This window comes from Falco peregrinus, chromosome 5 (assembly GCF_023634155.1).
Source record: "Falco peregrinus isolate bFalPer1 chromosome 5, bFalPer1.pri, whole genome shotgun sequence".
NCBI classification, from domain to species: Eukaryota; Metazoa; Chordata; class Aves; order Falconiformes; family Falconidae; genus Falco; species Falco peregrinus.
In genome coordinates this window covers 7,719,645-7,746,463 of record NC_073725.1, presented here as the reverse complement: position 1 = coordinate 7,746,463, position 26,819 = coordinate 7,719,645, and the positions used below count along the sequence as shown (strand labels likewise).

Genomic DNA, 26,819 nt, shown 5'->3' with positions numbered 1-26,819 from the left:
CTTTGCCTCTTTATTTTAGACAGATTAAATGGTTTGACAATTTCCTTGTTCTTAATGTTGCATATAACTGAAGTGAATTAAATAGCCACTGTCATTAAAAATAAAAAGCAACAATGCTAAGGACCATGATCTAGTGTATGTTTTATCCTGAAGCCATTCTTTAGCCAAAATCAGTTTAGAAATCAGCGTTCCTGTTAAAAAGTGCTTGGCTTGAAATGGCTGGGCTGGGCAGAAGATGAAGAGCAATAGACATCTAGCTCTGCCAGCCTAGAAGTACAACCTAGTGTTAGTTCCGCTTCTCGAAAGAAATGTTTGAGTTTGAGTTTTTGTAAACATTTAAGAGAATTTAACCTAGCAGGAGTGAATATTAAAGCAGTCTTTGAATAAGAAGTGCAAAAAGTCAGTCTTAAAAAGTTTTTGATGCTTTTGAGCCTGGATTGTTTTTTTGTCGCTCTCATGTTTTTTTCATTTAAAAAAGCAAATTAAGAAAATTGGTGAGAATTTACTGTGGGGTGAGTCTGCATTTTTCAGGAAGAAAGGGCCAAAACAATCTGTCCACTGATAGTTGGGGAAAACTTGGACCACATGCAGTCCTTCTGGTTCATGTATGTATTCCAGTGCAACTGTAATAAAACACCCTCTTCGTAATGTTCAAATCTTGAATTTCTTCCCCTGTTTCTGGAGAACAATGCATGCATTGCTGTGCCTGTCCAAACCATTGGCAAGGATGTGATGATTTCTCCTCTTCTATCTTTTAGCGCCAGCGCTAAGGCTGCCCCACTGAACATCAACAAAGTCTCCAACAGCTTACTGAATTTTGGCCGAAAGCTCATTGCTCCGGCTATGGCTTCAGGCGGGGCTGCGGGTGCTCCTGCCAGTGGGAGCAGCTTTCCTCCCCCTGCAATGCCCATCAGAAGCGCAGTGGAAGCCCCCCTCTACCACCACCACCAGCAGCACCAGCACCATCAGGCACAGCAGCAGAGGATGATGAAGTCCGAAAGCATGCCAGTTCAGCTGGGCAAAGGTAGGGGTGAAACATCTAGCAGTGGTGCAGCAGAGGGAATTTTGGTCATATATCTTAAGGGCTGAAGAAAGTCCTTTTATTGACTTTGCATCAATAGGTACATATTTGGAGGAAAGAGAAAAAAAAGCATTTTGTTAAGGAGGACATCTGTGCTAAGTACAACATGTTTGCGATGTAATACAAAATTAGATGTTATCTCAAGAGTGTACAAATGCTACAGGAAGTTTTGAACCTTTTAAAAAATATGAACAAGAAATTACATCAGACATACCAACAAACTACATCATTGCCAGAAACATTAGCCAATTATTTTTTCAGTCTTTTAAATGCAGATTTTTTTTAACAGTAAGACTAATTTCTTACAGGGTTTTTTAGATTATTGTCACAAATCCCATGCATATCAATATTTGCTAAGTGCAAGTGAAGGAAGTTAGATCCATTACGGAGTAATTCTTAACAATTGAAATCTTACTCCCTTTAGAATGTGTGGAGCTCATTTGAGAAGTTGTCTGAACAATAACATGTTTGCCTTTTAATAATTTTTTATGGCCCTCTGCACTTTCCATGTTTAGAAAATACTACTTCTTTTTCTTGAGTCTTTCTTTTCATATTTCTTGAGGACAGTTTATTCAAACAACAAAGTCACAAGGTCAGCTTCAGTAGTTATTTCCTATGCTCTGCCATGCTCAAGGTGCATTACTGCTTTTCATCTTCAGTCGGCCTATGGCAGTGTGTTATTTGCAAGGAGTTATGTAGAGTGATCCAGTGTCTGCCGCTTCGAGCAACTCATCCTAAGCAATGGTTGTAAGTTTGAGGTCTGGTGCTGGTTGACCCTGAACCATTACATAGGCTTGCATCATGTTCTTCACCAGATTTGAAAGTGTAAGCTAAGGAAAATAACACTTTTTGGTTATTTCTGAAGTTGGTGTCCTTTCGCTTTCCTGTGGCACCCATATGGTCCAAAATTAGTCCTTTCATGATGTGTCGCATCCCCAGCAGACACTGAGGGAGTAGAATTGCAAGGTACAACCATTCTCTTGGAGCAGAGAGATACAGTCACTTCTGTAAGAGCCACTGCAGCTGCTTGGCAAAATCCAGATACACAGCTTCTCTCAGAATTGTAGAATAGTCTCAGAAATTGTTCCAGAAAGAGTTTTACAGTGCAGACATGAAACTGAAACACAGTGAATCGTTGATGCAAATCCTGATCACAACAATGGAAGTGAAATTAGGTGTGGAATTAAATTATTTCCACAGTTTTGGAGAGAGACTCTTTTGTTTGGGTTTTTTTGTGATTTTCCATAGCTCCCTTACCACATTATTCTTTTCTTACCTTTGGCGTTGAAAAGTAGTCCTCAGGTGGTTATTTTCTTTCCCTGCTTAGTATAAAAAAAATGTACAATTGGAAGCAACTTCTGTAGGTGGAATCGATTGTAGCTTAATCTTGACCATCTTCGTCAAGGATGACTCTGTTTACACTTGTAAGTAACATGTTGCATCATCCAGAAATGTACCCGACACTTTCCATACAAGAATCAGAATAAAAAACTGTAGTTATGTTTGGTCATTGGCATGTACAAGCCATGCACATATCTCTGTATCAACAGGAATATGGAGATTTGATAAAGTCATCAAGCAATTACACAAATTTATGATGTAGGGCATAAAGCATTGTCATGGCAAGAGGAAATAAAGCATACTGCAGTGCTTCAGTACCTGCAGCTTCCTCTCACCCTCTTCTGTCTACCCATATTTGGCACAAAACTTGCAGAAGTATTTAAAAGGCCACAAAATGTAAATATGCATTTTTAATCAGTTGAGGTGACAGTGAGTTTTCTTTTATGTATTAGTGCCATACTTGTTCCAGACCTGGACAGTTAGCAGTGTGTTGTCTGTAGTTGGATGGAACTTTTAAATGACAGCAGCTAACTACATTTGCAAGTGCCATAATTTTTTATAAAGAGAAATCTGAAACAGCAAATCTTAGAGCTGCCCAGTGAATTCTCTGAAGTTGAAATGTAGGAATAGCTTAAAAAAAAAAACAAACCCTATTTGCAACGACACTGTGGCAGAGACAGGCTAAGAAGACCCTTTTGAAAGACGATGCAGATACATTTGTAAACAACTCAGCACCATCTCCATCATGCCTTAGAAGTGGGAATAAGTCTTTTTCAGTTCTGTGCAGAACAGTATCGCCATGGCAAGAAAGTGCTGTACAGTGTCTCCTGTGAATGAGGGCACTTCCCACAGCTCTGGAAAGTTGTGGATACTTCTAGCCCAGGCATTAAGACTTAGGATTTAGAATATACCCATATCCTGGGAAGCTCTCATTCCACTTCTGTTTGTGCTGAACTTTTTACCTGCCTTTTTACCTTCTGCACTACCGTTTTTCAAACCCTGGATTCTGCTCTAGTTTTTGAGTACCTAAAAGCTGTTCAGCATGGTTTGTAACTACAGACCTCCCAAGTTACTGACTAGCTGTCACTAGCTGTCTTACATTCCTGTTCTTAACTGTGTTTTCAGCTCTCCTCAGCCTCCTGGAGCTTGGTTATTTAGCTGAGGTAGGCGGAGGCACGGATTTAGGATTTAAGTCGATAGACATTTGCACTTCCAGTTGATCTAACACCCACAGATGCTCAATTGGACAGTATAAGAGACCGAAGTGCTATAAATCTGACAGGCTTCAAGTCATAAAAGAAGTCAACCGTTTTTCTTATATTATATTAGCCCTTTCCAGTTTTGAATGTTCAAGTGGTGCCGATAATTTCAGTTAATGTGTATAGGGCAGTAAGTTTGAAGAGATTAAATTAACTGCCTGATCAACTTTTTTATGAAGTGTGAAAAAGACCTTGGTAACAAAACATCTTGCAGGAGCGGCAAAATATTCCTGTCCCAGCTTTAACGGCTCCGTGCAGACAGTTGCCGCTCGACGCAGCCGCTGCGACAGGTGTCGTTCCTGCTGCCGCCTCTAGGGGGAGCTTGTGCCGTACTCTGTACTCGAGGCCAGGGCGGGTCGGTTTGCATAATCGGTAGCAATGATTTTCCACTGCGAAGTTTTGGTACTTCCTTAATTTCTTCAAGAAAAAACGCATATAATTTAAACAATATAAACGAAAAAAACAGTGGACTATTATTAAAAAAAAAAAACAAACCAAAAAAAAAAACCCAAAACTTAATTGTAAGCATGTAATTCCAGATCTGTTTTCAACATTACAAATCACACTTGAATAAAGTATGCAGACACCTAATCAGAAATTCAGTTCTTCCTGATAATACATGAATCCCATTGAGCCTGTCCTCAGCGCAGCAGAAGGTTGGGTATCATTCCTGATGATGCAAAGTAGCCTGCTCATAGAAAAGGGATTAAAATATTCTCTTGATCCCACACAATGAAGGAATTCATTGGTACAAAGGCTGAATTCAAATCTTGAGTTCACTGGATTGTCAGTTGAGTTCATTGTCTTGAAAGACAAAAGTTTTGATAATGAAAAAATATGGGGGGAAAAGCAGAATTGTTGTCGTTTGTGTTCCACTGGATTCTTGAGCATTCAGAAACTGGATACTCTTTGATTACCAAAAAAAAAAGTATTTCTCTTTCACTTCTTCTTTGATAGTGCCAGATACAGTTTGCTTTTATCACAAGGACACGTTAGAGGACCAGTTTGAAGATGAAGTTCTGCCAAAACTGCGATCAGCTATTTGAAGAGTTTCCAGATTACTGTTTGTATTTATGAGTTGATACTTCTGCGGTATTTGTTGTAACACGAACAGAATTTCCACAGTCACCAAATATGCCCTAAAGAAATGATCCCCATGTTTAGAATTATTTATGAACTGTGTCTAGAAAATGAGTATGCTTTTTCAGAAGGAAAAAGAAGTTGTCCTTACTGATAGCAGAGCTGAATAAAAATTAAAGGAATAAAACACTGAGTAATAAATGCTTTTTATTTTCCTGTTTAAAAAACATGCAAATGTGCATATTCTAAGGCAATTACGAAATGTTACTGACAGTAAGAATATGATGCTCCCAAACTAGCAGAATGACAGTGTAAAGTACCAGAAACAAAACGGTTTCGATTGTTTGTTTTAGTGTAGATTTTGATATAAATCTGTCTCTTAAAAAGACTGCTTTTTGGAAGTGTCTGCAGCACATAATGCACTGGTAATTAAAACTTCCCATTTCTTTTCGCCTGCTCTTACACCACTCTCTTACTCTGTCGTTTGTGTTTGAAGCAGGGTCTTCCAGCTAAAACCCCCAAAGTTGCAGCTCTTGACTTCAGCGATTTGCATTTGTCGGGGAACCTTCTAACGCTGTTGTTTGTCCACCAGGCGAGGCAGGTGCAGGCAGTGATGCGGGGCTGCCGCCCCCCGCGCAGCATCCCGCTGCCCTCCCAGGTACGGCTGCTGCAGAGCCCGTTCTGTGCCTGCAGCCCTGCCCTCGGCTGCACACGCGGGTTTGCCCACGCGTGGCATCTCTACTCTGCCGGAGGCCATCCGCCGAGCGGCACTGTTGTGCAGAGAGAAAAAAAGCCGCTTCGCTTCATCGCTCCCTGACTGTGCTGTGTGTGGCCCCCCACTTCCATTCCATGTACTCCAGCATCCCTCTGCGTTAAACACGTCTGTTCGCCTTGTGCTTTGTTGCCCATTTCACACTTTGCCATCATCAGCGTCTCTGTTAGTTGCGTTACCTCCCTGTTGTTATATTTAAGGCAGGTATTTGGGGTTGAAGTTCTGCTTTAATGCACTAGACTAAAGAGGAGCTTACCCGCCTTGGCCTGAAATAATAAGCATATGGATTGGTGTGATGAGATGGGTTGAGCAAATTTTAAAAGTGCTGGAAGCCTTTGTTCCAATTTCAACATAGGAGAAAAAGGGAAACTGATTTACCTGAAAAGTTTTTATAAAGTCATATCATTCTTTCTGCAGATTTTAATCCTCTGCATCCTGACTATGGCAAATACAGAGTAATAGATGAGCAGATCTGAATGGTTGTGAATTATATATCGTGCCTTTCTTCTGTTCTTCTTGGTATCTTTGTCCTTGCTCTCCTTATAACTGTGAAAGCTATTCTCTTCCTTTGTAGGGACCAACAGAATGAGCCATCGGTTTTGTATGCCTTTTTTTGTGTCTTTGATTTTTCATATATTTCAGTAGAGACATCCAAACTTCATGGTTATCGCCCCTATAACTTAACTCAGACTTAGTGAGACCCGAAGCTTGCTTTTGTTTCATTGTTAAGTCTTCCCCACTCCTCTCATCATCACCTTTTACTTTATTAGAAGTCCTTATTATAAATCACATTGCAAACTTCCCTTCTTCTTTTCAAGACATTGCATCTCTCCACCCTCTGCCCTGCCAGCAATGCCAACAGTTCGGTCCCGTTTTCCCACTACCACATCCATGTATTTTCCAAACGGGTTTGTGTCAGAACATTTGTAACCATGGGGTCAGCCCCAATATCGTTAGCAGCAGGCAAGTGGTGAGCCAGTTAGAAGCCAGCACACGGATGTAGCACTGCTCCTTTTTTCCTCAGAAGTGGATGTATTTTTAGTGCATGAAATGTTGTGCATCGTTGCTGTGAACTATTTATGCATTTTGGTGTGTGTATATATACATTTTTTGAGACATCCTACGCAGTGACGTGTTCTGACTACTGCTTATGTCAGGGATCCTTAGCTATTTGTTCAGTGAGCCTCATAAGCATTTATTTGATTCCCACGCTTGGGGTTTGTTCAGCCTGTTTCATATGGGCTTTAGGACCGTCTAGTATGCGCTTAGATGGTCAGAGATTAAATTTTTCTAATAGTCTTTTAAGGAGGCATAATGTATTTATCTGAGATTGATAGAATGAACAGAGGAAAATGATTTAATTCAGTGATGTTCTCAGGTTGCAGATTAAGCTCCTAAAGAAGAAGGAAATTAGTTTGGTTAGTTATTAACTGTAGTTTATTGCATCATTTTTAGACATTTTGATGCTACATGGAGGGTAAGAGTTCTGTTCTTGGTTTGGTTTTTTTTTTTCTTTTTTTTCTTTTTTTTTTTCCTGAGGAATAATCCCAAATTAGAAACTCTCTCAGATTATTTCTTGTTAACATGTTGAGTGAGGAGAACGTACCACACTGCTTATTAGGAAAGATGTGGAATCAGTAAGACATACAACAGAGAAAATACAAGGAGCATTTTGTGTAATCCTCCCGAGATCCTGAAATCACTGCATTGGTGCTACAGTGTTATTTCCAAAGTTACATGAGGCTTGTTAATGCCTGAGAAATCAGTGCACACAAAGCATATCTGAAAGATTTCAAAAGCATCAGGGTGCCTTCAGTTAAATGTTGTTGCAGCAGCTCTGCAATGTTGGGAACATGATAGGTGGCTTTTTTGTTACATTAGGGAAAACATGTATAATTGGTGTGACTTGTCTTTCAGCTTTCTTAATTGCAGTTGAAGAAGCGATGACTCCTCTGGAAATTGGAAAAGCCTATTACAATCCAAGAACTCAGCCTTAAGACTTGAAGCATACTGTAATTATTCATAAGCACTATTCTCTCTCTCTTGCTTAATTCTTAATGACATCCCCAAATAATCCATGTCACAGCACTGTTCACAGTGTTGGAGTCAGAATAAAAATTAGTGTTTCCTGATGATAGTTTTCTCAGTTTTGCTTATTCATGCAGAAGGAGCAGGTATATCCTAAGCTTCCTTCCTACGTGGGTATAAAACATGCAGAAATATTATTTTTATCACTTCTGGTTTACCGCATATCTATCTTAGATACAGTACATCTTGTATTGCTTTTATTTTTCATCTTTATTATATTTTATAGTTCATGAGAACCAGCTTAGTCAAAGCTTTTGGTGTTATTTGAGCAAATTCCCTTTTAGGATGGTTGCATTGTTCTGTACACAAAATCTCAGCTATATATATTTCCTCTCTTGTTTAGTTATGCAAGTAGCTGCATATTGCATTCCTCTAAAATGTGATCCATCTTCTGAAGCATAGCTGTTTAGTAAGCAAAGCAGTGTCCCTAAGGATAGCTCTCTGTCTTTTCAACATCCTATTATATTTTGGAGTTTTTTCATTAGAGCTGAAAGAATACAGAAAAAAAAACCATTTTTCCATCATTTTAGCAAGCTGTACTATTTCATGTGCATGGGTTCCTCAAATACGTGTAAACCATCCCTCTCTGTAACTTATCTATGAAATTTTACCACATAATCTGCTTATTTGCAGGTGAAGTGGGTTAAGTGCAGGCCGTGCAGGGGAAGAGTATGTGAAAAACATATATTGCTTATTGTTTAACTTTTTTGTTGTGGTTTTTTTTTATCTTAATCCTATATGGAAAATACCTTCTTATTACTAGGATAGGAAAGAGAGCCCATTTAGTCTGATTTATGCATAATAAAATATTTTATCATTGTACTGTACTCTGTCCCCCTAATAGATTTCTTTGATTAGCAATTATATTGGCTACTCTGGCTTAGCTGTGTGAATTTCTTTTATAAATGCTTTATTTGCTAAAATATGTAATTCCATCTGTCGCAAAACTATTTTTAAGTTTTGCCTACTGTAAAACCACACTTCCATTGTAAATTGCCACTAGGAAATGCATAAAAAGTCTCCTTCTTACATAAAAGCGACTGTAAGGATAATGGTGTTGCCAAGTGACATGATTTTACCCTAAAATTAGAAACCTTCTAAAAACTTCTGTGTGACTGAATTATTGCTGCTGTTTGGCATGCAGTGTTTTCTCCTTTTCTATTCTAAAGAGAATTATTTACAGAATTGGAGATCCATTTTTACCTGATTAATGCATATCCCAAGGCAAAAGTTAAGTGAGATCTACAGCCTCTGTCTGCTGCGCTTTGAGGAAGCTGTTCAGGCCAAGTGGTAGGTGGTGACTAGAGGAGGGCTGAGAAGAAGCAGAGAAATGCACTTGAATGAAGTCGGTGAGAAAGAAAGAATATATAAAGAAAAAAGTTGCAATAGGGAAGTTGCGGAAGCAGAAGAGGCAATTTGGAAGGGTCTGATGGAGAGGAGGAGGCAGACAGAGGAAGGTCCACAGGAGTATGAGAAGCAGGACATGAAATGCAAGAAGGTCATGGAAGAGATGAGTGAAATAAGGCCGCAGAGAATGAAGGAGAAAGTTAGAAGCAGTTTATATGCCATTTTTCTTCCAGAAAATATTGAGAATATTAATCCCAGATCCTTTCTTGGGTTTTGTCCTTTCTGGTCTGTTTTGTCACACATGATGTTTTAGTGTTGGCTAGCTCAGTCTCTTTGCATTGAACAGTTTTCTTGCTAAGAGAACGTTTTAAATAGATCTGTGTGTGAATTGCTGGTTTAATGTGACTGCGGCTGTGCGGTATATGCTGCATAGGTCAAACACTGTGGAGAACTTGGCTTGGGCTTTGTCTCCACCTGGCAGGTGGCCAAGCACGGCACCACTGACTTCCACACCACTTGGAGGACAGTTAGAATTAGATTTAAATGACTGTATCAAGTTAAGATGTTTCTGTATGAGTAGACTTTTTTAGTTGTTTCTTTTTGTTTAAAACGTTTGATCTCAAAAGAGTTTGTCTCCTTTTGTATCTAAATCTGAATTTCTTTCTGTGTTTTCTGCAGTCTTTTCTGCCTCTATTTTCTTTCATTTGATTGTCTTTTAGTTATCTTTCTCTAGAAACCTGTATCATGAGGGAAGACTGCCGTGCATAATGAAGACTAACCCATTCTGGAAAAGGAGTTAGTTTTGTATTTTCAGAATTGGTAGTAAATCCACAATGACAAAATACTAAATTTTGTAAGCTCTGTGTAACAGTGTGCAGCATATCTGGGAGTAAAACTGGCACAGAGAATGGGAGCAGCTCAGAGCAAAGAAGTATGAACCACTGGCATCAAATTTAATCACAACCTTGCAAAGGAGATGAAGCTGCACCTGTGACATCTAATTCAGTTTCAGAGGATCATTCCTGATGCTGTAGATGGTAGCCTGGAAAGGACACCAAAAACGGGAAAGGAAGAAGGGAAAACATAAGCAGACTCATCAGAATAGCCAACAGAACAAGAAAGGGGAAGAATTCTAGAGCTTTAGGGTTTTGCGCTATTGATTTTTTTTTAGAATGGAAAACTCTAGAGTTTCATTGGGTCATCCTGGATTGACTTCCTCATACACATAATAGGAAGTTCTTTTAAAACTAGCATCTTGCCTAATGTAGCATTTTCTTACTGAAAGTTAATGAAAACTGATGTATTAATTGGGGGGTTATTTTCTAGAGTTAATGGAAATAAAAATTTAAGTTAAATATTTCAAAACACTTTGTGGGCTTCAACTGGAAGAAACGGTCCTTATGACAGCCCACCTGACTGCATACAGTGCCCTGGGGAAACAGCCCAGGCATCTACCCAGGTGTCTTTGCTACGACAGTGGACAATGTTAGATTCTTTTGAAAAGCTGCATGAAATGACAATAAGTAACTGCTAAGTAGACTTCATTGAAATGTCTGTTAGGTGGTGATGGCCTTAAAATTTGAAGCATGAGAACTTACATTCTTTCCCAAGCTTAACGTCTTCCTGTTGTAAGCCTAGCTATTGCCATCTACGTGTTCAAAGTCCAACCCATCGTTGGAATCCGATGTGCTGCTTCTTAGCTATCTTTGCCGAGTTTGGTAGTTTATTTTTGAGAGAAAAAGGGTTTCCTTTGCAGTGTTGATAACATCAGGGTTCTTTTTTACTATGAGATGGTATTTTTGCTCATTATGCTGCACAGGGAAGAGAATGCCCTTAGTCTGGGGATGTAATAGGGCGTATATACTGAGATGGTATTTTTGTATATATATAAATATATATAAAAATACACACACACTTATATATATATACACACACTGTTCAGCATATATATACACAGTAGATAGTGTGTGTTTGTGTACATATATATACACATTAAAATTTTGTATTTTTCACTCATACAAATGTTAAATTCTGTGTCAGAATAGTCCTTCAGTCTCATAGTCCATGCTGCCACACTTCAACATTTCATTCTGTGTTGAGCGATCTGTGAATCTCAGTGAATGTAAATTAAGACAGGAAAGTATTTACAGCAGAAAGAAACTGCCCATTGATTAATTCTTTTGTTACTTTATCCTTGCTTTACAGGCCAAAGTTCAAAAAACATCAGTTCATCCCCAAGCATAGAAAGCTTGTCTGGAGGACGTGAATTTACAGGATCCCCACCTTTGTCGGCATCAAAAAAGGATTCGTTTTTCAGTACGATCTCCCGCTCCCGTTCCCAAAGCAAAACTATGAGCAGAAAAGAATCGGTGGGTTCTTTAACTTTTTAAGCTATTTTTATGTCACACTACATTACTTGTTAGAGGCAATCATTTCTCCTACTCATTAAGCACTTGCACTTGGAAATGTTTCCCTAAGCACACATTAATTGCAGAAGCAGAAATAAGCTATTTCAACTGTTTCTGTTGAGTAGCATCTCCATTAAGGCTTCTGTCCCATAATCCTACCTGAAATGAAACTGTGAAAGTGCCTGTTGCCTTTGAGAGCAGGAAGTCCTGTAAGTTTATTTGCTTTGTTAGACTTTCAGTGTAGTCCTGAAGTTAATAAACAGTTCAGTGGGAAGCACGAATGCTCAGCAGATCCAAACATGTCCATCTGTTGTCCCTGAAATTCCTTAATACATCAGAGGTCTCCCGGTGTCTGTAGCATCTGTAGTCTGCAGTCACAATTCTATTTCTTGCACAGCTCTGACCTTCCATTTGGCCACAAGAATCTATTATTTAAGCAGATTGTTCTCATCCAAGAAAATCGGCTCTTATCGTGGGTGTGTTCCGAAGAAATTCTCATCCCATCAAAGATATTTTAGGAGCACTGCTTTGATAAACCTCATACGCCATGGATTAGGAGGATTCTTTTCTATTTTATTTATTTTGTTATTATTTATTCACGTTTCCCACTGTCTGTCTGCTGATTAGAAGCCAGTTATGTAGCAGGTGGAAGAAGTTGTATTTTTTGTAAGGTGAAGGCAAAGTGGTTTTCTCCATTCCATTTTCACAAATGTATGCTCATTTGAGAATGCATGCATTCTTCAGTTGTTCAGACCTAATATTGTACAGAAATGTAATATTAACACCTCAGCATTTTTGTCTTTAGACAGCAGAATCTTTATTAATAATCACATCATAATTTTAATTTGATATTTAAAATGTTCTAATGAAATGTATAACTTTGCACAACTTTGTTCAGTTTTTGTTCACTGAAAGAGAGGGTTTAATTCTGGTTCCACATGCTTTCATGTTTTCTAAAAAAAGCTGTTTTGTGGTTAGTCAACAAGAAGCTATAATTTTGGTTTGTGTCCATTTGAGACATATCGAATTAAATGTAAAGTTAAAACAACAACTTAATCTCTCTCTGCTTGTCCTCATGAGGTGAAGAAAAAAAAAAAACTACCAATATTAAACTTTTCTTTTTATGTAGTTTAACAAGATCTAAATCCAGCTTTCATTTGCAACTTTTGTCCAGGCCACAACTTGGGGGGGGTTGCACCAGTGGAGTTTAAGAATAATTCCCTCTTAGTTCTCTAATAGGAGACACAGAAGAATGTGCCATTATAATATTCACACTGAGTTAGAATCAACTAATGATTAACGTGTTTTTCAGGTAAATAATTGTCCAAATTCACGATATTTTGTTAATGTTTTTTTCAAGGACTTTGGACAAAGAAGTATTCATTGGAACAGACTTGTAGTCCGTATGATAATTTTCATAGATTGGTAATCGTGATAAACTCAGCAGTGCATAAATTTTCAAAATAATTCTTTCAACTGTGATATATATTTTATATTGTAGCATTTTGTGATTAAACAGCTAGAAAAGAATTTAGGTTACAAAAATATATTTCCTATGTTCAATTTTTGACTGACTTTTAGTATAGGAAAAAGGAATTTGTAGTAGCTCCAAGAGGAAAAGGTTTATTTAAACCTGTTCTCTGTTGCTCAAGATGATGATTGGGTTTTGTTTTCCTGTAAATTTCAAGATACCTTGTTTCCACATAGAGGAGACAACTCCAAAGAGTTCATCCCAAGGTCCTAAAATAGTTGCATCGGATTTCTCCAGTCTTACAGTTGCTTCATTTACAGCTGTTTTCTATAGGCAAAAAAAGGCTTGAAAACATAATGGATTCACATTTTTGTTTTATTGATAAAACTGAACTGGGTTACATTTTTACTCTAATAATTATACAGACTATGATTTTAAGTATTGAGAACATTACCTTTGTTGGAACATGGTCATACATCAGTCACTTTATAAAAAGATGTTTTTTAAAATCAGTCATTCTTGGTGTAACGAATGAAACCAAATCTATTTCCCGTTCATCTTTGTACTCTAATTAACGCCCTTCCAAAGCAAAGCAGAGATGGAATACATACATAATTCCTTCAACATGGAATTAAAAAAAAGTGATTTTCACAGACCAGAGTCCATTACGGTAATGTTGGGATAAACAAGAATGTCATCATCACAGTTTGCACCTGGGGTACTGTGTCCAGTTCTGGACTCCACGGTACAAGACAGAAGTGGACATGTTGGAGAGAGTCCAGAAAAGTCCACTAAGATGGTGAAGGAACTGGACCATCTGTCTCATGAGGAAAGGCTGAGAGAGCTGGGACTGTTCAGCCTGGAGAAGAGAAGGCTCGGGGGGATTTTGCCAATGTGTATAAGTACCTGAAGGGAAGGTGCAAAGAGGACCCAGCCAGGCTCTTTTCAGCAGTGCCCAGTGACAGGACCAGAGGCAGTGGACACAAACAGAAATCTAGGATGCTCGGTCTGAAAATGAGGAAACATTTTTTCAGTGTGAGAGTGACTGAGCATGGGAAGATGTTGCTCAGAGAGGCTATGGAGTCTCCACCCTTGGAGATATCCAAAAGTTATCTGGACATGATCCTGAGCAGTCTGCTTTAGGTGGCCCTGCTTGAGCAGGGGGAGTTGGACAAGGTGAGCTTCAGAGGTCCCTTCCAACTTCAACCATTTGTGGATTCTGTGCCAGGATAAGCTGGAACGTGTCTCGTCCAAATTTTTCTTTCGTAAAGCCAGTCCAGCAAGTTAGATATTCTCTGGGAGAGTTGTGATCAAAATTGATACTTAATTTGATTCATTGCCTCCAGGAATAGGATGTGTCCCTTTCTCATATTAAGGACTTCTTAAGATAGTAACATTTACATTGTATTTAGTCTTCTAGATCTTTTTTTTTTTCCTCTCAAATGCAAAGATCAATGGAATGACTTTTTTACTGCTGTTGTCAGAAACAGATGTCCCCTGTTTTATTTAGTTAAGGAAGTGAATCTACAGCCTCAGGGCTGAATGCGCAATATCACGTTTTGGCAACCCATGGCAGCCTGATGTTTTTCACGTTACTATTGAGTGGCACTCAGCTGTATGTTAACGTGAGGCCCACCACATGAGTTTGAAAGTCTCTTTTGTGCTCAGCAGTGAGAAGGTTCCTTACCCCTTTATATAGTTCACAGCTTTCTGACAGGAATAACTTAGATTGCAGTTTCTGGAACTGTCTTCCTATAAACAAGAACAGGAACTTTTAATCTATAATGCACTCCAGTGCCTGTTGTCTTCTGCCTGGGTCAGTCTTGCTGGAATAAAGTCCTAGAAAATTTCCTGTCACAGCCTGCCTACTGCCTTCTCCTTTTCCGTAGAGTTGGGAAATTGGGTGCATTTGTGGTCTGTTTATTTCTAATTATGTTTCATTTACATCTCCAGCAACCATTACGGACAGTCTACCCCTCTTTTTGGCAAATAGCAAAGCTGCTTAGACGTTGATTCTGGCACATATGGTTGGCTGGTCTCAGTTTCTGGCAGAATATTCTGTAAATTGCTTTCAGCCTTAGAGATCTGCCAGAGAGGGAACTTTGAGTTGAACAATATAAACATTTTTAAAACTTTCATTAAAAAAAAAACCCACAGAATTATAGGTTTGATGGAGAAGAAAGTTTTGATTTGGAGAAACTGTACCTTTTATTAAGTAAATTTCTACATAAAAAGTTTCCAGTTAAGAAAAATAGAATTATCCATTTGGAAAACATGTTGGTTAAAAAAATCCCAAGAAGGAAACATTGCTAAGTAAAATCTGGAGCAGTTTATTTTCTTTACTAAAATAATTTACAAACATGGGCAATCAAAATCCTCATTTCTTAGAAAAAAAATCCTGAACAAAAGTGTCATGCATCATGCTGGTTTTGATTGCACAGACTTTTTAATTAAATCAAATCTGACAACATATGCTATTGTCCCCACAAGCAGGTATAAACAACTGTTACTGTCTGTGATTTACATAGCTAGTCTGACTGATTTGAAGTTAGTTATGAGTACCCCTACAGGTTACAAAATTAATGTATGCTATCATTTTCAATTAAATAGGCATCTGCTCTACTGATTTAGGAACCTGATTTTAAGTATATGAAGTTGACAGTTTTACTTAAGTAGAATTAGTATACAAAAATCAGAGAGATAATAAAATAAATATTAGACAACTACACATAAAAGAATCATGCAGGCAAAAATTCCTCTGAAGAAGAGCATGTTTTTTGTGCATGGTACACATCTTGGAGACTTTTATTATTCCCATATATTTTTTCCCTGACTATTATTTTTAAAATCTCTTTAGAAGGTTTTAAGCAAAATACTTGTCAGTCCATACTTACCAATGCCAAATGTTTATTTGGAAATACAGATACTATGATGAAATTTTTCCGTTAAGCATCATAAAATGTGCCCAGAACTAGTTAGCAGCTGTGTAAAACAGCCAATTCCTTGCTCAGTATGTTGGATTTGTTAGACCTAAAGTTAAAGACATGATGATTTATTCTCAATGCCATTAATTAAAAAGAACTTCAGTGCCTTAACATTTAAGTACATCAGTAGGGAAAGGATGACGGGGGAAATGTGGGCCCGCTGCTGGGTGAGGTGGGTGCCCTGGTGACAGAGGCCACGGGGAAGGCAGAGTTACTGAATGCCGCCTTTGCTTCAGCCTTTGCTGCCAGGGCCGGCCCTCGGGTATCGCAGACACGGGAGGCAAGAGAGGAGGTCTGGAGAAAGGAAAACTTCCCCTGGTTGCGGGGGATCACATTAGATGTCACTCAAGCCAACCTGACACCCACAAATCCGTGGGACCCAGGGGGATGCACCCCTGAGCGCTGCAGGAGCTGGCAGATGTTGTTGCCAAGCCACTCTCCATCCCCTTTGAAAGGTCGTGGAGGACAGGAGAGGTGCCGGAGGACGGGAGGAAAGCCCGTGTCACTCCAGCCTTCCCAAAGGGCGAGAAGGAGGACCCAGGGAACTACAGGCCGGTCAGCCTCACCTCCATCCCTGGAAAGGGGATGGAGCAGCTCATCCTGGAGGTCATCTCAAAGCATGTGCAGGAAAAGAAGGTTATCGGGAGTAGTCAACATGGATCCACCCAGGGGAAATGATGCCTTCTGATAGCCTTCTGCGATGGAATGACTGGCTGGTAGATGAGGGGAGAGCGGTGGGTGGTGCCTACGCTGACCTGAGCCAGGCTTTTGGCAGTGCCCCCCCCCGAGCCCCCAGGCAAGCTCAGGAGCTGGCTGGGTGAGCGGGCAGTGATGGGCTGAGCGCGGGCTGAGGGCAGAGCTCAGGGGCTGCGACCAGCGGCGCAGAGCCCAGCCGGGGGCCCGTAGCCAGCGCTGTGCCCCAGGTCAGCGCTGGGTCCCGTCCTGTTCAGCTGGGTCATCGGTGACCTGAGGGGACGGAGCGCAGCCTCGGCAGGTCTCCCGATGGCACGAACTGGGAGGAACCGCCGGGACACCAGCAGGCCGTGCTGCCCTCAGCGAGGCCTGGGCAGGCTGGAGAGCCGGGGGGAGGGGACCTCATGGGGTCCCACAGGGGCCAGCGCGGGGTCCTGCCCTGGGGAGGGACAGCCCCTGCACCGGCACAGGCTGGGGGTGGGCTGCTGGGGGGCAGCTCTGCGGGGAAGGGCCGGGCGGTGCTGGGGGACAGCCGGTTGCCCGCGGGCCAGCGGTGGCCCTGTGGCCGAGAAGGCGGGTGGGAGCCTGGGGCGCGTTAGGGGCAGCGTGGCCAGCGGGTGCAGGGAGCTGATCCTGCCCCTCTGCTCGGGCTGGTGAGGCCCATCGGGAGTGCTGGGCCCAGCGCTGGGCTCCCCAGTCACGGGAGACGGGGAGCTGCTGGGGAGGGCCCAGCAGGGGCTGCGGAGCTGGTGAGGGGCCTGGAGCACCTCCCTGGTGAGGAGAGGCTGGCAGAGCTGGGGCTGTGTAGCTGGAGAAGGCCGAGGGGGGTCTCACCCGTGCGTACCAACACCTTAAGGGTGGGTGGCAGGAGGACGGGGCCGGGCTCCTTCCAGTGGTGCCCAGCGACAGGACCAGGGGCAACGGGCACAAACTGCAACACGGGAAGTTCCAGCTGAATATGAGGAAAAAGCTCTTTACTTGGAGGGTGGCGGAGCCCTGGCGCAGGCTGCCCAGGGGGGCTGTGGAGTCTCCTTCTCTGGAGACATTCAAACCCACCCGGGCGCGATGCTGTGCAGCCTGCTCTGGGTGAGCCTGCTTCAGCAGGGGCTTGGGCTAGGTGATCTCCAGAGGTGCCTTCCAGCCCCGACCAACCTGTGATTCTGTGAACTTCAGTTAATACTGGAGGACATTTGTCTTCCTTATTCTGATGTGGTAGGCCAATTCAGACACCTGAAAATGCAGTTTATTTAATACTTCAGTGCTTATCTCATTTGAGGGATAGATGAAAAGAATATTAAATATGAGGTGCTGCCAGGTCATGTGAACAGAGTTCGCAGAAAAACCTCTGAGGTATTTTGGAAGTGCGATTCTTTTCTCCGTTGCCTTCCTCAGGCTCCCACAACATGCTCTAACTCAAATGAAAGAGCTGAAAACAGTACAAGGAAAAAAAGCTGCCTTTTAGGTTTTTATTAGAAATACTTGCAAGTTTCGTATAATTCAGTAAAACAACAGCTGTATGCATGAGTGGCAGCTTTGAATCCTAATGCTCCTTATCTTTTTTGGAGTGATTCATTTCAGGGAAAAGAAACTACTGTGATAAAAACAGGAAGTTAATTGCTTAGAAAAAAAAGATGAATAAAAACCCAAGTGGCTCTGCAGTGCTTTTCTGTCATATTATGAGCAATAAACATGTATACAGAACAGATCTGTGGGGCCATTTGGAAGATTTTTAAAATGTCAGGGTAAATTGTTGTCTTTCTTGGTAATATGTGCAGCTGAATTATGCGTACCAGCAACTTCTGCACAGAAGCAAATTAGAATTTTATCATTTGAAAGAAGGCAGGAGGAACTTTTAAAATTATTGGCTAGTCCTTCAAAAATGTCAGGGAAAATCTAAAAAATACCAAAATAATGAATAAATAGGGCTATCAGCAATGTTTACAAAAGGATCAAAGTGACTTAGGAGCCAAGAAGTGTGATCCTTCACTCCACAGCAATCATATTAGCAGGAGCAGGTACAGGACTTGCTCTGTGCATCCTTTTTCCATACATTAATCATGAAGTTAATGTTTCATCAGGAAAATATATCTGAGGATCTATGTGGGTGGTTTGCTTTGCCCTTTATTCCTTTTCAGTGGAAATCTCATCCCTTCATCCTGCTCTTAAGATAACACCACAAAATTACTGTCCATTTCTGTGAAGAGCTGAAAGACTTGCATTGAACTCTCAGCAAAAACATGGATGCAGATGAGAAACATCTCTAAATCAGGCTATTGTTTTAGTTGGAGGGTTTTTGAGCGGAAAGGGTTTCTGTGTTTGGGAGATTTTTTTCCCACCAAAATAAATTGTAGGTATGTGTTTAATAGCTTGATTCTTATTTTTGTCTGTGTTTGGTTAGATCAAATCATTCCCTATAAAAACAGTAAAACTTGTACTTCTATTCTTTTGACAATGTAATATAAATGGTGTATATTTACAGTCCCTTCATAATTACTATACTTAAGTTTTACCCTCCTTAAACTCCAAACAATGTAATCAGAGATTCTAAAACCCGTAAATAAAAGATCCTGCTCTGGTCTGCATCCTCAGTCATGTTAAGAATCATTTCAAAGGTCAAATACATCCAGCCAGAATAGAGAAGGATTTAGTGAACCTATTTTGCAACTGATGTTTAAAAAAAAATTAAGTGTTTTACAAAGGGTGTACTTTGAGAGTCCTTCATAAAGGACTATGTGTATGTTGAACTGTGTGTATATTAAAATGCTTATTCAGGCAGCAAAATTAAGAAGCATAATTACTTTAAGTACATCACACCAAATCAACCATTTCAATAACATTCAACTAAATACTTTAGTAATATAATACTGAAGCATGGAGTATGAACTAGATTCATTGCCGAATATCTATATATTAATCATTCCATAGCCGTATGCATTCAAGAATACTTAACACATTGTTTCAGAGAGCTCAAAAATCATAAAGTGGTTGGGTTTTTTCCTCTGCTCCTGCTCATATTTCTGCTACATTTGCCACAATGGGCTTATGCAGTCTTAAACGCCAGCAATGTGTGTACCAGATGGGCAAAAAGCCTGTCAGATGCGATACTGGAGGAAACGGGATTCTCGTTCACCGATGTGTTTATTTATAGCTACTTCTAAAATACTTACAGTCATGCCATCTAAATTAATATCTCAGTTTCATTATTTATGAAGAAATAATCTGACATGATTAAGTCAACAATGTCAACAGCAGCACTGAGAGAAACCCTTTATCAGCATTTCTGTTCAAAGGGATAATTTCTGTTACCCTACAGTTCTGTTCTTATCTATTCCCTTAGCAAGTGAAAAACTGCCCATTTTCTCAGTTACTCAGTGCCTACCCATCAGTTACATACAATTTTTGGCATTCTATAGATCTTCCAGCTTTTTATGGGTTTTGGTTTTAATCTGTCTCTCAGCAGTCCCATAGTGCAGTGCCAACAGGTGGACTTGTGCAGGCAGCAGGTAGATGAGTGTCACGTCTCGTGTCCGCTTGCAAAAGAGGTTTCTTTCCATCCCTACTTTCTTTGTCTCTAGGCAAAAGCTTTCTCCATTATTCATGTTTATCCTTCTCCATCTTCCTGCTAAGGAGAAACTATCTGAGCATAGAAGTGGAGTATTTTTAAGAGGAAAATACACCCAAGTTAGATGAAAACAAGTCCTGCTCATGCTCCAGTAGCACAGCTGATGGTTTCTAGCTCTGCAACAGTGAGGCTGGTGTACCTGGAAGCTGTTCTACTAACAGGTTCAACAGCGAGAGCTGCTTTGGAAAATGTCCAAGCCTGTGGTCCTTTGCCACTAATATTTCCAGGCAAGGTGGGACGTGGCAAACTAAGCGGACTCCAGCAGCATAACACTGGCAAATTGACTTTGAACTATTTAAGACTGAAATTCAACAGCAGGACCTGGTGTTTAGAAGCTGTGAGCCAGAGTTTCAGCTATTTTCAGGATTTTAATTGAAATTAGATGGATCAATCAGGGGGCTAGGGAGATCGTCTGAGGCTCCAACTTTCACCTTCTTCCAAATGTCACTATATCTAAATATTGTTAGCTTTGTTTTAAAGGACAATAAATTAAATAAATAGATAATTACCTATCAACACCATGAAACAGATACTTTGCCTCAAACTCACTAATCTTCTCAGTAGAGATTGTAAATAAATATAAATTATAAATAGATATTTTTTACCTTGCTGTCGTCGTCAAACTAGGGGACAAGGAAGAGGAACAGAAGGTTATTCTAGTTTGGAAGAAGAGGAGAAATAGCTGACCACAAATTCTTATTTCTTATATTTCAGAAAAGCTACAGATACATACTTGTATTAAAATGCACGTGTGTATATATATCACCCATTCTCAAATTTAAAAAGAGTAAGAAAACCAAAATTTTTCTTGCATTTAGAAAGTGTGGGTCTCCTTGAACAATGCTAACTCTAGAGTGTTAGAAATTTGAATGTTGGAAGAGAGAGTTCCTCGGTCATTGATTATGCTGAATCAGAGTTGTAACCCTTTCAGTTTTGTTGGGATTTGTTTGCTGGTTTATGGGGGAAGGGGAGGTTTAAGTACAGAAAGGCTGAAATTTTTATTTATTTATTTAATCCTTTACCAATAATCTGTTGGTACTGCTTACATGTGCATAGCTTGGGAAAGCATTGTGCGATGCCATCCCATTCTGTGCTGTTAACTGAAAGCACACAGAGCAAGTCAGGATTGTACTAATGCCCAAAAAGATGTGCCTTTGCAGGTGAATATATTTCAGATTTGTACATTTGTATCTGTATTATAAAACTTCTTTCTTGGTTTTGATACTTGTTTTCAGTCAGAGCCCTCTGAACCTTTTTTTTTTTTTTTTTTTTAAGTGTTGGTACATAACCCGATTTGGTTTGGCTCCTTGGAGTCACAATGGATATTTTGTTGACCTTTCTCTCATCCTTCATTTTATTTCCTTAGTTTTTCTCAGTCCCATTTCCCCACCCCTTTCAAAGGGTTGTCACGGCCATATGTTCACTAAAGATTGCACAGTGGCAGTTTTGTTTCAGGTTTGTAAAATGGGTAATTATTATTCTGAATTTACTTCTTTGAGCAGAAGAGGATGCATTGTGTCCTGAAATGCTTTAATTTTGATAGCCCTGCAGTCTGAACCTAAACTTCTAGGATTACTTTTTACCTAATGCATTTGTGCTTGCTCTGATGTCCCCTGGTGTATTTTGAGACATACAGTACTACCATAGAGCAAATGTTATGTGGCGGAGAGCAACAGGTCAAAGTATGATAAGGCAGAGGAGAAAAATAAAAGTATGCTTCCATAGGTTTTGTGTTCCCCTTATCCTTCTTTAAGGTGGGTAACTACACCACCATTTCCTTTATTAATCTGAGAGAACCTGTTTCTGCTTTAATGGTTCTGACCTAGGAGAGCACTGAAATAAGTATGTAACTCTCGGCAAGTATAAAGTCCTATTTGCTACTCTGAGCAACTATGCCTACTAGGACTACACAGTGAAATAAAGAGAGTTTAAAAAAAAAAAAGGGAAAGAAAGATGTTTCTACTTAAGCTACCTCATATCAACCTGGGATTGTAGAAGCAGCCTGAGTTAAAATGGTGTAAAACAAACACATGAGCAGGATTTAAAATGATGTAAAATAGAAACATGCCTCAAGTTCACTGTGCATGCAGTCTAAAGGAACAAAATACGTTTGTAGGATTTGTATGAAAAGGCTATGCTTAAATGTTTAACATTGATGAAAATATATTCAAAATAATTTAAAAACCAGTAGCTGTGGAGATGTGAAGAACACGAAACATGAGTCAGGTGAAGTATGGGTATACCTCAGCTAGCACAGGGACACAGAAATATTGGCTGGTGAGGGTTCAGCACAGAAAATCAGTACATAACCTCTACTGCTGCAGGAACACCTGAAGGCAGTATCTGAATTTCCTTGTGTCCTCCCATGGTAATATATTAATATGTGAAATAATTCTAATTTGTGCAAACATTTCACAGGTAGCAAAATTCTCAAAGTAAAAGTGACAATATATATTCCATCCCTGACTAATATGCTTGCTGAACTTGCATCTAATTGTTTCATAGCCTCTTCCACGTAGAAGAAACTATCTCTAAACGTCTGCAAAGCAAATGCTGTATGAAAACTCTCCTAAAAATTCCACCTTTCCATTGACAACAGTTTGGTTGCTAAAATGCTGAAGCCATGTCTATGAGACTGACTAATACAGCTATATTGTTTCCATGTCCTCCCCATATGTGTGTCTGCAGCCATCTGTTGTCTCTTGGCTTACACTGTTAAGTCCTTTAGAGAAGTGTGGTTTTTCTTTATGTTTGTACAGCACCCAGCAGAGCGAGGCCTTGGTCCTGACGAGGGCCCATGAGTGATACAATTAAATAATAGAGAAGTTAAATTAGTAAATTAAATAAATTCAAATTTTGTTTTAAATCCTACTGTATGTAATTCATTGTTCCAAAACTGTGGTTTCTGGTTTAGATGTCAGCATATGCTGTAGACTGCTCTGTGGCTGGCATAGATCATAAAAAAAACATGGGAGTGTCAACCAATGTTAAGCTGTCAGGGGGGCAAGATTAAAAGGTTAAATTTTGTATTTAATTGTTAGATTCAAAAATGAAAACTAAATACATTCTCACAAAATGGAAATGATAACCACTGCTTTTTACTTGAGCAATTTGCATAAAATGAAATGAGAAAGCAATTTATGCCATGCATCTGAATCTTGTCTGATATGTAAGATGCTACTACTGTCCAGAAGGTATATTCTGTATATTTTATAAATAAGCTCTTACATACTGGTTAAGACTCTTAGCAAGTCCCTGGCTTCATGATTTCCTTGTATCTATCTCATTTTTCCCATTACTTTCCTTTAAATGTTCCGATCTCATCAGAATTATTTTCTAATTTGCCCTGCCCATTTTCGAAGAGCTTGGGATGTTTCCATAGTGATCTTACTATGAATACTGAAAGAACTGAAAATGTGACTGGGCAAATTAATATAGGAAAAGTAGCTATTAACTAAAAAAAAAAGACCAAAAAAACCTGCCTCTAGTTCAGGAAATCTCTGCTCTACAAATCTGCGTAGTCTCAGAGAGCATTCTGGGCAGTACCGTTACATGTTATATCATTAAATACTTTCTTCATTACACTTTACCCAGCCCATCATTAAGTGGCATCAGACAAGATACCAGGAAGACCAGGCTGTTATTCCGGTACAGTTCTGTCACTTTTTGTGTAACATTTTAAATTGTAGCATTATTGCTTAAATACCTTAAATACCTTTAAATACTCTTCTCTTTGAAGATAGTTTCTTTTCCACTGCACTTACACTTGGTAGTTGATTCATATTCAGGATTCAGCTTTAAGATGAATGGAGCTTTGCCATTCTGAGTGTTCATTAATGAAATGCTTGGACATATATTGTCATAAGCCTTTCCAACAGATTTACTCCTCCTTGAGTTTCTATGTGAGCAAAACAGACAGAAATACAATTTTTATTTCATTTCCTGAATAGTAATACTGAAAACTACATGGTATTATGGAAGACATTACTTACAGTCCTGATTTTGTGAGTTCATATTCCCTGTTTTCCATACTTCTGTATTAAGCTACATGTCATGTATTTGGGAGAAAAATTGTTTAAACTGATTAAAAAAACAAGGTTGAGAAAGAGTGGCTTCTTCCAAAACTCTGTTTCTTCAGACCTTGGCTTGTGTAGGATGCTAAATTCCAGTGCCCTTACCCATCTCCGCAAACCTTACTGCAGCTTGTAAAGCAATGAGCTGTAAAAGGATAGGATTACAATGTCAAAACTGTAAAACTTTCTGTAATCTGTTCTTGACGGTGCTAACCACTTTCAGTTAGTCACAGCTGTTTTCCTGAAACAGTAAAATTTGATAAAAAATGGGGTATGGTAGAGGCATTGCTGATCTCATTATGAGCTCAGGAGAGAAGGAAGGATATAAAACATTTATTTCCATAGCTGTCTTTGTAAAGGTGAGAAGAGAGATGAAAGGAAAGGTAATAAAAAGGGAAGAATGAACTTTTGGACAAACGGAAAGCACCAGAATTATACAGATTGGGTAAAAATACAGCAAAGAAATGGCAAATAATTAATCATAAAGGAATTAATTTTCATGGCAAAAGAAAAAAGGAAATTTAAATATGTAAGCAAAGTTCTAGATGTGGGTAAGAAGAAAGACAAATATGAGGGACATAAATGTAAGTAGAGGTTTCTGCAGATTCAGTCTTGCCACAACAAGGAAAACACTTGGAGATGTGTAAACGGAGGCACTCAAGTAGAGCCTTGCTTTGACTAGAGACATAAACACTAGCCTGCTTTGTTTTGTTAGTGAAATGTGAATCAATGTGGCATCACAAATAATCTACTTCCTTTTCATTCTGGTATTCAATTCAAGATGTTACTGATTATCTGTAAGGCTCTACTTCATCTGGAATATTGAAGGTGTGGAAAAGTGTTTTGAGGACCCTGGGACTAAATTTTCAGAAAGTATTATTGAATTGTTTTTCTGCAAGACTGCATCATTAAATTTGCAGATGTTGGTCTCCCATGTCTGATGCAGTGATTCCATTGTTTGATTTGCTGCTTGGTTTGGTTTTCTTTTGCATAATGCAACTCCCAATATTAGAAAATATTGAGCTTATATGCTTTATAGAACATGTTCTTCGGTAAGTTGATGTTGATTTTTTTTATTTTGGTTAGTTATTTAAATGATTGATTTTTATTTTGCGGTCAGCTGGTTAACCTTTGAAATCTGGCTGAATGAGTCTAAATCACTGTTCACGTGTTTCTGGTACTGTGCACGTCAGATCAGCTGAAAGGTCAGTTTCTCAAGGAAGCAAGCATAGACCATACTGTTTTTCTCTTGACTTACATTTGGCCGTTTGTTTTTTTTTTTTTTAATAGAGGATTTATAAGTCTCTGTTCATGCATAAAAGAGAGCAAATCAGCACTGCTGTTTGTACGCAAAATAAAAATGGTATCCAGGGTACTCACTTTCTCAGTGCAGTGAAACACAAAAGTTGGCACTTAAGAAAAGCGCAGTGATTATTGTCTGGACAGAAATTGAGAGCATCTGCACAATGCTGGCTGTAAATCAGTTGTTTCATCTATTACTGCTAAAGAATTTTAGAATACTGAAAAAAAAGGTCCTTTTTTTTCTGAGGGGCTTTGTGATTTTGTTGCTTACCTTTACAAAACATTAAAAAATTCATAATTTGCGGAACAATTTTAGAAAGTTAATGTGAAAAGACTGGTCTTAGAAACGGTGATTAGAAGAGACCTCTGCTCAAGCTGCTACTTGGAGCAGGACAATCACTAACATTGGATCAGGTCAGTGACTTCGAATAGAAACTCTGCCACTTCTATGAGCAACCTCTTCAAATGCTGCACTGCTCTTCTGACGAAGAACATTTTCCTAATGACCAATTTGAACCTTCCAAGGAATGATTTTGGGCCATGGTCCTTTCTGTATCATCTGCCACTGCTGGGAAGAGTTTTGTTACATCATCTTTGTAGTTCCATGTACTTGCAGGCTCCTGGCAGACGCCCCTTAGGCTCCTCTTTACTAAAATAAACAAACCCAGCTCTCTCAGGCTGTCCTCTAGATTTGTAATCATAATAGTAACCTGCACTGGACCCTTCCCAGTTTCTCAGCATCCTTCTTGACCAAAACATTATTCAAGGTGAGAGCTCACAAGCACTAAGTAAAGGCAGGTGATGACTTTCCTGGATCTGCTGACCACATTCCTCCTAATGTAGCCCAGTGCACTGTTTACATTATTTGTGATAAGAGAACTTTATTAATTTATAAACAACTCAGCAGCCACTGTAGCCTCCGGATCCTTTTCAGCAAGCCTGAAACATAGCAAGTTCCTTCCCTGTCTGCACTGGTGCATTGGGGGGTTTCTGCTCGTGTGCCGAATTTTGCACTTACTGAAGTTTCTAAAACAGAAACCTTAAAAAGGTTTCTTTTGCCTAGGCTTCCAGTGTCTCATGATGTTTCTGAATTGAAGTTCTACCAATCAGCACAGCAGCCTGATTTGCATCATTTGAAATTCTGTCTCCTCATATGGGCTGTTGATGAAGATACTGAACAGTATCTTCATTAGCAGTCCATTGCTTACTGTACTCATTTCCAGCCAGCAACTGGACATCAAGCCATTGACTCTACTCTTTGAGCTTGGGGGTCTGACCAGTTTTAAGCCCACCTACAA

At 39.6% G+C, this 26,819-nt stretch overlaps 1 protein-coding gene across 4 annotated transcripts in view; it reads left to right on the top strand.

Annotated features, from left to right (window-relative positions):
* Window positions 1–26,819, top strand: part of TBC1D5 (TBC1 domain family member 5) — a 326,048-nt gene that overhangs the window by 270,187 nt on the left and 29,042 nt on the right. For 3 of the 4 annotated variants that reach the window (XM_055806534.1, XM_055806535.1, XM_055806536.1), the window contains 3 exons: window positions 759–1,024; window positions 5,354–5,419; window positions 11,174–11,337. In XM_055806534.1, the coding sequence (XP_055662509.1) occupies window positions 759–1,024; window positions 5,354–5,419; window positions 11,174–11,337 (496 nt within the window). The remainder of the gene's footprint in view (window positions 1–758; window positions 1,025–5,353; window positions 5,420–11,173; window positions 11,338–26,819) is intronic. The other variant, XM_027782788.2, reaches the window with a different exon arrangement.